We start from the raw sequence: 12,657 nt of genomic DNA, 5'->3' as shown, positions 1-12,657 counted from the left end.
GTCCACCTGCCCTGGGAGCTGCTCTCTGCCTGGGCTGGCACCCATTATCCTGTGTGAGTAACAGCAAACCACAGAGACAGAGGCTGTGCTGGCTCCCTGTGTAACCAGGGTGCTGCAGCCAAAGGGGAGCTGATCAGATACCAGACTCTTTTATCATGTTCCAGGGCACAGACAAAAGCTGGAAGACCAAGCCAAACCCTTCACCGACCGCTACGGAGAGCTGGAACGGCTGCGCCAGTCCATGAGAGTCACCCCGACAACACCCAACCCCCGTGGATCCCTCAGCACCCCGAGCCACTTCGGCTCCCAGGCTCAAACTCCAATCCAAGGTAACCGCCTGGGTGTCCCAGTGTCACCCCTGAACCCACGAGTTCCTGGCGTGGCTGAGTGGGAACAACCCTCTGGATGGGATTTTAGAGTTGGAGTCCAGCTCTCCCCTGGTTAAGGAGCCAGGGAGGGGTTTGTGTAGATTTCTCGACCTTGGAAGCCTTTTTGCACCCATTAAGTCACTTTTTGCACCATTAGATCTGGGTTTTGAGGAACAACTGAGCAGCAGGAGCGCCAGGGAGGTGAGAGCAGCACCCTTTGAACCCAGCAGCTCCTCTGACATGAAGGCAGCCGCGCTATGGTTATGCATCAGCCAGAGAGGGTGTTCCGTGCTTTACATGCTAATCCCAACGGTTTCTTATCATTGTGTGGGTGCCAAGTGTGGTGATCCCTCGCCCAGCTCCAGCATAATTCCCCACACGGATGCACACCTGCACGGGCACACACACACACACACACAGAGCTTTGCTCTTCCCAGATCTGCCAGCGGCAAAGAGCGCCCGAGTCCCTGGGCGTTCCCCAGGAATCCGCAGCTTGCTGCCAGGACAGGGGCAGGAATTGCCACTGGAGTTACCTGACAGAGATCAGGCTGCTAATCCCCGAATTTCAGTCCCAAACTAAGCAAGGCATTAAAATATCTCGGCTTCTGTGCTGCTCCTGTCTTTCTGCACAGGCAGAGGCCACCAGGATGAATCAAGAGACCATTCTCCCGTCCTTTTCTGTGCTGCTTTTCCATGTACTTTTAGTCTCACTGGTTCTTTTCCTTCAGAAATCAGCAGAGACACTAACAGGGCTTCAAGGAACAGTATTTAAGCTGTCTGTATTTGAAATTTTGGTAAGAATAGGCCCTTCTGGGAAAGTTTCATAGAAAAAGCTCCCAAAATCCTTGCGCTGTGTTTTCAGAAGGGATATGGTTGTTTGAAAGCCTTGGTGTCATTAGCAAAGAGGGAGTTTTGGGTGTAAAAACATGTTTGAAAATGTTACTCGAACTGTAAAAGCTGCGCCGCTCCTCCCAAGCCAAAATTACAGAGAAAATTTAATTTATTTCTCATTGAAATGCAAATCTCCACGCTTGGAATTTTCATTGATATTAGCAAGGTTTATGAGAAGAACACGGGCATTTTGTGTAGGACTATCATTTAGATTTTTTTAAAAAAGCAGGAGAGAGAGAAAGAGTTTTCTAGGCTTGTCCTGTTGGCTGCATCATAAAGAAAGAGATTCTTGAGGGAAGAAAAAAAGATTTGTATTTTAAATTAGCACAGCCCCCTGCAGTGCCAGAAACCCAAAGAGCGCCGTTTGGAGCAAAGAATCAGGTGATGACACAAATTCAACGAGAAAAAAAATGGAGTTGGCCACAAGCTACTGCCCCTGCCAAATTCCCAAATGTCAAGTGACAGCAGGAGTGGAGACACACAAAATTAGCCTCTGAAATCATTCCTGCGGAGTGAATCCGAAGTCCCAGGAATGCTGCAAAAGGCGGTTTGTGCACGCTCTGCTCTTGGCTCCCTTGTTCCCGAGCCGGAGGAACTGTCTTAAAATGACTGCGGGTTCCTACCAGCGTAACTCGGAGCAGGAGCAGCTCAGTAATTTTCATCTCAGCCCTGTCCTTTTGACACAGCTCTGGCTATGACCAATCATAATCATCATTTTAAAAACCCCTCTTTCTCTCGCACACACACACGGCTTATTCACAAAGATCATAATTTTTACCCGAGCAAGTGGAGCCCGGCCCGTGCCAAGAACAACACGGGAGTTAACAGGCCTGTAATTCTCACGACTTGGCACGTTCTTGGGTAACACACAGGAGAGGCCGATTAGTGGGAAGCAGAACGAGATACCAGCAGGGAGGGGCCACGGGGCAGGCTGGGGTTCATCCGGCCCCCGCTATCTTTCATGGGGTGCTTCCCAAGGTGAATGTTTTTAGCATCCCTGTGCAGGGATTAAGAGGGGCACAGGGAGGTTTCTGCCTCCACCAGTGCCTGGCTCCCTCTGCTTGTGTGCCAGGGGTGCTCAGCCTCCCTGTGCTGCTGACCAAGCAGTTTGCACAAGCTTCTTAATCCACTCCTGGCTGAAGCAGGCTGGAGCTGGGATGCTCAGGAACGGCCTCTGCCACTGTGGGGGGATCCCAGCACCTCAAATCCCTGCACACAGCATGTGGAGTTTGTTTTTTTAGGCAGGCAAGAGACTGTTTATCTTCAGGAGAATTTGAGTTCTTGGGAGATGTGCTTGCTCTGGCCCAGTCCAATCTCTCCTCCTGAGGAGGGAAAGCCCTGGCCGTGGTGGAGATCATGGCAAGGGCGCCGCTGGGAGTGGGAGAAGTGTCTGGCCCTCAGCCACTCGCAGAGGCTTTCAGTAAAGCAGCCCCTGGAGGTTATAAATAGCCCCCATGTAAAATGATCATCCTGAGGTTAGATGGTATCAAACCAAAACCCTCCTGGTAAGAGAAAGCTGATGGTTTCTGAAGGGCATGCCAGGAAATATGGGAGGAGAGAGTGCAGCTCTGATTCTGAGCGGGTCAGATCCTGCTCTGTCCAGGGTCGGGGTATTTCAGTGGCTCTGACCTTGCCTTGCCCCACGCAGAGGGGCAGAGACTTAATCCCTTCCCATGCCTGTCCCCAAATGGGATGGACACTGGCAACCCTGCACACACCAGATCTCATTCCCACTTGTGCTGCTCTGGGAGTAAATAGGGTAACTCTGGGTTCACGCCTGTAGGTGTGATGAGAACCTGGCCCAACGCTGGGCAGGTCAGACAGGCAGACCCCCATCACCATCCAGCTCTGCTTCCCAGGCTTCAGCCAAGCAGAGCCTCTGTTGAGGATTTGGCCCAATGCTTCTCCAGAGAGGTCTGGAAAATCTGAGTGTTTGCAATCCCAGCTCTGCCATCCCCAGAGCGAGACACCAAGCTGTCATTAGGATGGCTTGAAATGGTTCCTTATTACGGGGCACGCGAAGCCAGAGCCTTGCGTGCCTGCTTCAGTTGAGTTTTGCCTTTTAGCTTAAAAAAATCAAGTAGCTCTCAGAAGTGAAGCAAGATGTTAAAGGGACTTCTGCTGTCTGCCTTCAGCTGCTTCTCGGGGCCCCCTGGCTCAGGGGAGGTGGGCTGGTGACAGACACACGTCCTCCCCAGGAGCAGCCCCCAATCCTCTGTGTCCTCCCTTGCCTGTGTTTCAGCAGTGGCTCAGGCTGAACCATTTTGTTCCCAGCAGAGCAGGACCGCCCACGCTCGAGTTCTGTGGTGGAAACATCTTCAACCACTCAAAAGCAATTGTGTGCCTTGTCCAGCAGCATAGAGGGGCCTTGTGCTCACCAGGACAATTGCAAAGGGATTTTAGATTGGATCTCCTCAGTACCAGAGAGAGCTGTTTTGGTTGAGGCACTTCACGTTCCCCTGCACGCTCTTGTTTTTGCTCCAGAGAAGCCAAACTCCCTTGATTTCACAGGGAGGACAGTAAATGTCAGGTCCTTTTGCAAGCCTCTCTTAGCCCTAGTGCCTGTGGAATGGTTTTGGGGAGACACTGTGTTCACTGGTGAAGAGCCTCAGATCTCCTGATCTGGAATTTACTCAGCTTCATTCCCAATCCATTACTTCAGGCCAGCACAACATTTTTATCATCAGCAGAATGCTTCATCATATGCCTTTAAAGTAAAGTCTTTCTCTCTCTTTTTCTTTTTAAATATACATTTTTAAAGTATTACATTACTTTTAAGAAGCCTCTTGGCATAGGCAGCAAATGCCCCTATTGTTTCCGAAATGCAACGTGGCTGCTCTGAGGTTAAGTCCTGAATTATGGGTCCAGCAAATACACTGAATTGCTGCTTCCTAATCCCTGTCCAGATTGACTTATGGTTTCTTTAAAATATCCGTTTCTTAATGGATAAAAACATTCTACCACGGGCAGCGACTAAATTGTTTCAAAGGAAGCTAGGCAAGCATTAGTGGGAAGAAAACATATTGTGGGATTCAGCTTCAGCCTCAAAGGAAGGAACACGCTCGAGATGGGTTTCCTGCCTGCTTTCAGGCTTCTGTATCTATCTTTAAACTGCTTTTCTGCTCCTCTCCTTTACATTTGTGACGTCCCTCCAGTGAATTTGGCATGGAACTGTCACAGACGAGCCACAGAGCAGTGCTGGGCAGGAGATTCCCCCAGGACAGAGTCCAGGCACCCGCGACCGCTGCGTTTGTGCCATGGACATGTGGCCAACCCCAGCCACAGCTCAGGGTGCTGCATCCCTACAGAACAGCAAGCAGTCTCTCAGAATTTGCCTCAGGGGTGCCATCCTGCCTTTAACACGGCATTTTCCAGTGTGCTGGGATCTGCAGTGCCATTCTCAGAGCGGGGTGGGCAGCCCCCAGCCCGGGTGCCGCTGCCTTGCCGGGCTCCTGGAGCCCCTGTGCCATCACCCCTCCGCAGTGGGATTCCCATGGCAGACGTGGCCTGGCCCAAACCTGCTCGGCAGGCAAGGTGGTCTAGCTGCAGGCTGGGTTGTAAATCCAGCAGCTTCCTTTTATGTAGTCAGGGCTTGTTAATTTGTTTTAATACCCTTTGAATACAGGTAAAGAGCAAAGCGCAGGCAGGGCGGAGGGGAGCGCCCGCGATCCCCGCTCAGCCCACCCACCCGCTCCAATTAGCACCGTTATTCATTAGCTCGGCGGGATGGAGCGGCGGGGACTGCGGGATGTGCCGGGCAGGGGGATGCGGGCAGAGGGCTCTGGGATGAGCGAGGCTGTGCCGGAAGCTGGGAGAGCTGGGCTTGTTTAGTCTAGCAAAGGGCAGGCGGGGAGCGGAGCTGATTGCTCCGCGTAAATACATCGAGGGGGTAAACACGGCGAGGCAGAGGAGCTAATGTAAGCTCTGGAGGACACTGCAGGCACAGGACATGGGGCTGAACTGGTCCTGCATAAATCCACGCTGGAATTAGGAGCAGGGTCCTCCCCAGAAGGATGGGTCCAGAGAATCGGAGCATCCAATGGATCTGGAAGGGTTTGCAGAGGAGGTTGAGATGCGATGCTTGATCCACCGAGCTGGGAACACCTGGGAATTTCCCTGCTCTGCTGCTGCCCAGCGTGTTTGGGGTGGGAGAGGACCCAGGAGCTGGGTTTGTGCTGCTCAGCACGGTGGGTTTGGGGCCGCGTGTGTGTGTGCACGGCAGCACACGGTGTTCGGCGAGAATCACAAAACTGAGCAGCAAACGTGCTTGGCAGTGTTGAGGTGGTGCCTGGCGATGCTGTGATAAGGACCTGTGTGTTGTTGTGTTTTGGTTTGGGGTTTGTGTTTTTTTTTCAGACTGCAGAGGAAGTCCGTGCACCCAGTTTGTGAGCTGGTTCTATCAGATACAGAGCTCTGCTCCATGGGCGTGTAACAACGGATGCTGTTCACACCCTCATTTTTTTTCAACACCTCCCCTCCTCCCCCAAAATATATTTTGCTCTGTTTTACGTGGGCTGAGAGGAAGGGGCCGTTTTCTTTTTTAGTTGGCTCTGACTTGGAAACAAATGAACTTGTTAGCATACGTGACAGAGGCGTGAGAGCGTGCCTGCATGCGTGGGTGGGGAGGAGAGCGGCGCCTTCTCTAGAGATGAGCTGGGCCTTCACAGATCAGATGCACCTCGTGCACCTTCCCATGGAGATTCTCTCCTTCTCTTGGCCACCTGCCTCTCCGTGCTCCCACACGGAGTTATTGTCATCAGGGGAGGGAAGCGGAGAGGGATAAAGATCAGAAAAATGCTCAAAGATGGCTTGGAGGTCCAAGCGTGACAGGAGTGAGCAGAGAAAAAGCAGCCAAAGGTATATCCAGAGCAGGAATGTCTCTCCCCACTGTCACACACATGCTGGTGTGTTATATACAGAAGCATAAAGTATCATTCGTGTTTACATTGTCGTCAATCATTGTGCAGTGAGACAGGAAAGCAGAGCTTTTTCCCCTGGGGTAGATTTTTCATGACAATTTTGCAAGGCACACATATGCATAGAATTAGAACAGTGATCTATGGCCAGGGTGATGATATTTTATATTCTATACACTTGGAGAGTGCCAGGCTATCAAGTTCCCTTTAAATTCCCTTTATTCTCTGTGTGTCTCACACACTGTGAGTATTTGTTGTGTAACATCCACACAAGCTCAGGTTTATTGCTGACTGGGTTCATCAGCCACCACGTGCTCCCCACATCTCTAAGGTGGGGACCAAGTGGCATCTGGGGTGCTGAGGAGCTGCTCAGGTTCCACACGTCGCTGCCTGGCCCCAGATAATCTGATAATGGTGATGCTGCTGTACATCAGGCCCCGGTGCTGTGCTCTGCCACGTGCCCGGGGTGAGCTGGTTGTCTGGGTACCATTGCAGCACTGAAGAGGTCCTGATGTTGCTTCGCTGCCCTTTCTTCCCTCCTGGCAGAGCAGATGTGTTCCTGGGTTAGGAGGTAGTGGCAGCACCCACTGCTCCTCTGGGATGGATGCACACCAATCCCTAAAACCATCTGCAGGGTTCATTGCCTCATCTCCTCAAAGGCTTCCAGGGACCTCAGAGCAGATCCACCAGCCCTGACCCCGCCAGGGTGCAGGGACCAGTTCCACTCCATCCGAGGCAGCTCCCAAACCCAACGTGGTCTGAAGGGAGGAGGCTGAACACACCCAGAGAAACCTCTGTGGTTGGCAGCCTCACAAACCAGCCCTTCCCACCTCATGGCCAGCCCTCACCACCATAACCCAGCTGAGGTTTGGCTCCCATCAGGGGCATCTCTTTGCATTTATCTCCTGGCCACCCACCCAAGGAAAGACCTGTATTGTCTCTGAGGTGGAGAGTGAGCTGCTGTGCCACTGCAGCGCTGTTGTTTTATCTGGAAAGGGGCTGAGCAGCTTTCAAAGCATGTTTCTATCCGGCCCCTCATGCAGGGGGGACTTGGGGGTCCTCAAAAGGTGCAAATTGCAGCTGCACAATTAAATCATGGGGTGTGTCCCGGCCTCTGCGGTCCCTGGGGCAGCTCAGCCCTAAGGAGGAGACAGTGGCATTACTAATCAGGGCTTTGACCTTTACATGGCTTTTATTTAATACACATTCCACACTTCCCCAAACTCCCATCCAAAACATTGACATTTCCGCTGATAGATTGGGTCAGATTTTGGAGTAGTTGGGGGACTCAATTCACTCTTACAATGGTTAAATTCTTACAGCTAAATGGGCTTATTCAGTTAGTGCAGCAGCTGGTGTGATTTCGAGAAGAAAATAAACATTTCCTTCAAATATTTTGATTGGCAACTGGACAACTGAAGTACTCAAGCTCGGATTGCCAGGGTCCAAAAAAGCAAATGGGGGCTGGACGGCGAGTAAGCGAGGGAAAACCGTAGTAAATCGTCGGAGGCAGCACTATGGAGCAGATGTGTGTGAGATGTGCTAGGGGACAACAAGAAAGGGTTTTTTAAGCCCATTTTGAGCTGTGATTCCAAAGGGAACGCAGGGTCCGAGGGTGCAGCTTCACCACTCCTTGTTCCCTGGCTTTGCTCAGCAGCTGCTTGCTCCAGGTCGCTGTTTGATCCTGGCTGCGGCAGAGGGTCCTTGCTGCTGAGTTAGGTGGTTATGGAGGGTGTTAATGGCCGTGTTTTAATTGGATCTCACTGGGGTTGTTTCAGTGGAGATTTCCTCGCGTGCTGGGCAGGCGCTGGGGCTGTGCGGCTCTGATCTGAGGCAGCCAGGATGGAGGGGCAGCCCTGAAGCAAAGGAGATGGGATGGAGAAGAAACCTTGAGGCGAGGACCAAGATGGAAGGGGCAGTTGTGAGGTGACAGCGCTGAGGTGGAGGGAGGGTTGTGAGGTGAAGATGTGATGGAGGAACAGCCCTAAGGCGAGCACCAAGATGGAGGGGAAACCCTGAGGCGAAGGAGATGGGATGGAGAGGAAACCCTGGGGTGATGGAGCCAGGATGGAGAGGGTGCTGAGGTGAGGGTGCTGAACTGGAGAGACAGTTGTGAAGCGAAGGAGATGGGACAGAGGGGCAGCCCTGAGGCGAGGACCAAGACGGAGGGGAAACCCTGACGTGAAGGAGATGGGACAGAGGAGCAGCCCTGAGGTGAAGGAGACAGGACAGAGGGGCAGCCCTGAGGTGAGGACCAAGATGGAGGGGAAACCCTGAGGTGAAGGAGATGGGACAGAGGGGCAGCCCTGAGGTGAAGGACACAGGACAGAGGGGCTGCCCTGACGTGAAGGAGACGGGATAGAGGGCAACCCTGAGGTGAAGGAGACAGGACAGAGGGCCAGCCCCGAGGTGAAGGACATGGGATGAGGAGCAGTCCTGAGGTGAAGGACACAGGACACAGCGGCAGCCCCGAGGCGCCAGCCCTGAGGCGACGGCGAGGCCCCGGCCCCCTCTGGCGGCCGCCTCCTTCCCGCCTCCTTCCCGCCTCCCGCGGCCCGGCGGGCGCCCCCTGCTGGCGGCGGGGCCGCGGTCCCCTCAGAGGCGGCCTGAGGGGGCCGGGGCCGCCGCGGTTTTGTTTTTAGGGTAATTTGGTTTGGTTTTTTTTTTTTTTTTTTTTTTTTTTTTTTTTTTTTTTTTTTTTTTTTTTTTTTTTTTTTGTGGTCTCAGACCAGCCAGGGAAAGCTGGAGCTTTATTGTGGGCCAGACTTAGAGCCCAAGGCCGGCGGGGGTGGAAGCGAGCTGGTCACAACCACTCGGATGCCTCATGGCTCTGCTGGGTGTGGATTCCGTTCGAGGGGTTCGCACTGAGGGATTTGCGTTTTGAAGGATCGGATTTGCAGATCCCAGCCCTGCAGAGCCAGGGGTTCAGAGCCTGGCAGAGCTCGCTCTCTGCCCACCCGTGTCCCTGAGTGTCCCCAGAGCCCACAGCCTCGCTGTGCCTTGCCCGTCACACACAAAGCCTGTAATTAACACTTTTACATGCTCCTGTCCAAATTAGTAGCAGGGAGCCACTGCCAAACGGTGCACGTTCAGGCCAATAAAATGTAGCCTCTAAAAAAACCCCTCTTTGAGCGAGTTATAGAGGAAAAAGGAAATGTGCCCTGAGCGCTCAGGTTTGATTTAGATTTGCATTTTATGGAATATTATACATGGAGCTGTGAAAAGTAATGAAGGAGCGCAGTCTGAGTGATTGTCATCTGGGAAGGCAGCGAGCGGCAATCTGGTGTTTAAGGGGCTGAGGGGGATTTAGAGGCTGCTTTTTCTCAGTGCAGAGCTGCTGAATTGAAGGGGAGGCATTCAGAAGACAGCACTTTTTCTTTCCAGTCCAGGCGCAGGCAGGATTTCTGCCCCATGGTCCTGTCTCAAGCCGTGATGCTGCTGGCTTGCTATTGCCACGGGGCTGTGGTCAGGCCGCTTCTTGCAGAGCTGGTCTCCAAACCTCAGCTCCCTCAAACCTCGGTGCCTGGCAGCAGCGGCGGCTGTAGCACGGCTTTGGGATGGGTCCCTGCTGGGCTGTGAAATCGGGCTGGGAGCGCTTTCCCCACCGCTGTGCTTTTCCAGCCAGCCCAGCACGGAGCAGGGCCGGCCCTGTGGCCGGGCAGCCACTTCCACGGGCGCTTTCCAACGCCGGGTGTGTGCAGAGCAGTGTGGTTCGGGACAGCTTTGAGCTGCGCCTCTCTTATCTCGCCCCAAAGCCGCAGCCACGTTCACAAACCAGGTGCTCCCCCGCCTTTCCCCTCCGTGGAGCCTGCGTGGGAAGGCAGGCGCTGCTGGGCGCCCGCAAAAGGGCTGCAGGGGAGGGAGGGAGGATCCTCCCCTTCTCCTTCCACTGCTGAAGGACTCACCTGGGATCAGAAGGGAGGTTCACATCAAATCCCCTCCATACCTGCTCCTCCAGAGCGTGCCCGTGTCACTCGGTAGCTGGAAGGGATTAAATCAAGGGTTTTCTCCTGGGGAAATGCTTTGGGGCCTGGAACGCCTGCCCTGAGAAGTTAAAAATGCTTCATTGTAATAAATAGATCTAAAACACGCGGCCCTGTGCATGCAGAGCAGCCACACAATCCTCTGGATGTGTGTTTGTATGTATATGCATTTCCAAAACCAACAGGCGTGTTTAGCATACTCACCTCACGTTCTCTTGCTCTGAGGGATACAAAATCCAGCTGATGTGACCAAAAAAAGTCACTTTTGAGGCTGAATGGTGTCCCACTAGCAAAGGAAAAAGGCCCTGCTTTTAACAAGAGGAAAATAGAGGAGGTCTGAAGGACACTTTCCTTGGAGAGCAAACCTCATTTCTCTCTGCTTTAATGCACCAAGGCCAGAGGTTCCTGGGCTCTGTCTCAGCCTTGGGACAGCTGAGAGAGCCACAGGAATGGCTCCAGCTCCTCAAAGGAGCTTCTGCTGTGGATTCCCACCCCTAACCTGGGCTTCCTGCAGGAGGATGGGATCCGAAGCCAAGATCCCTTTCCAGTTCCAAGCTGGCTGCGACCCCCTTTGGGTTTAGACCTCCAGGAAAAGGCGTGGGGGGCTCCATCATCCCATGGAGCTGGGGAACATTCCCACCACGCTGGCCCGAGTCTCCCTTCCCCCAGCAGAGAGCCTGAATTTCTCACTCTCCTTATCCTCTTGGAAGGAGAAAAATACACAGAGAACTCAAGCAGAGGGATATAGTGGCTCCTGGCTTGGGAGTTTTCAGCTGTGTGTTTATCAGCTCCATCCCCTGATGGTATCAGCACAAACAGGCCACCCACAAGAAGGCTTAGCAGGCTGGTCTGGGCTCCAGCTTTTCCTGCCTGTCTCCGTGTGTGTGTGTGTGTGTGTGTGTGTGTATACAGCAGGGATGGATGATCCCAGGGCCCGGCCGTCTGGGGCCTGCCTCCATTTATTTACTACACAGCTGATGTCATGGCTAAACATCTTTTTTCTGTGTTTATGGGGTGTGCTGCTTTAATCTGCCCGAGATGAATAGACCCCTAAGAGAAGTCAGCTTAGCCGTGTCCCTTCTTGGATAGGAAACAACAAATTTTAGGACAGGAAATGGGAGCAACTTAAACAAACGGGTTTAGGGTTTTTATTTAAGTCCCCCAGCTCTTTTCCCTGGCAGACTCAAGAGGTGCTTTCCCTTCGGATTCCTCGGGAATGCTCTAACCACCCCCTCTCCTCCTGCACCCGGCAGGCACGTCAGAGCTGAGCCCCTTCTCGGACCCGCGGCAGTTCGAGCGCTCCTTCCCCACGCTGCCGGCGCTGACGGAGACGCGTTTCTCCGACCCGCGGATGCATTACCCCGGCGCCATGTCCGCCGCCTTCCCCTACACGGCCACACCCTCGGCCACGGGCATCGGCGGCATCAGCATGACCAGCATGCCCACCACCACCCGCTTCCACCACACCTACCTGCCGCCCCCGTACCCCAGCTCCACGCAGAACCAGAGCGGGCCCTTCCAGGCCAACCCCTCTCCCTACCACTTGTACTACGGGACGTCCTCGGGCTCCTACCAGTTCTCCATGGTGGCGGGAGGCGAGCGCTCACCCACCCGCATGCTCTCGTCCTGCACGAGCGCCTCGGCGGGGAACAACCTGATGAACCCCAGCCTGGGCGCGCAGAGCGACGGCGTGGACGCCGACGGCAGCCACAGCAATTCCCCCACCACCATGAGCACCACGGGCAGGATGGATGAGTCCGTCTGGAGACCCTACTGAGGAGGAGCTCAGCTGGGCACCCGTGTCTTTAACTTAATCAGCCACCGCGGCTCCTATTGGGAGCGACCAAAGTGATGCCAAGGGAAAAGTTAAACCAAAGTCTTCCAAACCCAAAGTTAAGGATCCTCTGCATGCAAACATCAAGCGAAGATCAACCCAGACCTTCGTTGCATTTCGAGGTGAACACCCACGAGGCTTGAATGTGTTGCTTGATGTGGTTCCTTCCGTATGTTTTAGGTATGTGGATTGTACATAGGGAAAAAAAGCCCCAAGGACGTGTGGAATCAGATGTTTGGTACTTGCAGAACACTTCTCGTTCATCTCACTCGCACCTCTTCCCCACACAAAGCATCCAGAAGTGAGGAGAATCTCACCCTGCCTCTGCAAGATGGTTCAGAGAAGAGAAGACACCAGGGAGTCACCTGAGCCATCTCTCTGCCAGTGCAAGTGGACCGAACTTAACTTAAAAAAAAAAAGGAGAAAAAAAGAAAAAAACCCCATTGTCTCCTGTCCTTCCCTCCCCGCTGGTGAAGGGTCCCTGAGCACCAAAGAGCAGGGGGGTTTGCAGCACAGCCAGGGGCACTGGGGCTCAGTCAGCCACGTGAACAAGAGCTGTGATGTGATTATTGTTATTATTTGTTGACGACGCAAGTTGTATTGTTCATTTTGGTGTCACTGTCGTCGCTTGTCAATCAGTAACGTGGCTGACCCCGGGCCTGGCT

General features: G+C 53.5%; 1 protein-coding gene across 1 annotated transcript in view; it reads left to right on the top strand.

The window, feature by feature from the left end:
- RUNX3 (RUNX family transcription factor 3) overlaps positions 1-12,435 on the top strand; it is a 34,252-nt gene extending 21,817 nt beyond the window's left edge. Inside the window, exons 4-5 of the mRNA XM_041460850.1 lie at positions 165-329; positions 11,412-12,435. Of these exons, the coding sequence (XP_041316784.1) occupies positions 165-329; positions 11,412-11,935 (689 nt within the window). The 3' untranslated portion in view covers positions 11,936-12,435. The remainder of the gene's footprint in view (positions 1-164; positions 330-11,411) is intronic.
- The last annotated feature ends 222 nt before the right edge of the window (positions 12,436-12,657 follow it).

This window comes from Pyrgilauda ruficollis, unplaced genomic scaffold (assembly GCF_017590135.1).
Source record: "Pyrgilauda ruficollis isolate IOZ18807 unplaced genomic scaffold, ASM1759013v1 scaffold149, whole genome shotgun sequence".
In the NCBI taxonomy this organism is placed as follows: Eukaryota; Metazoa; Chordata; class Aves; order Passeriformes; family Passeridae; genus Pyrgilauda; species Pyrgilauda ruficollis.
The sequence above is the reverse complement of the archived record's forward strand: the minus strand, read 5'-3'. Positions and strand labels throughout refer to the sequence as shown.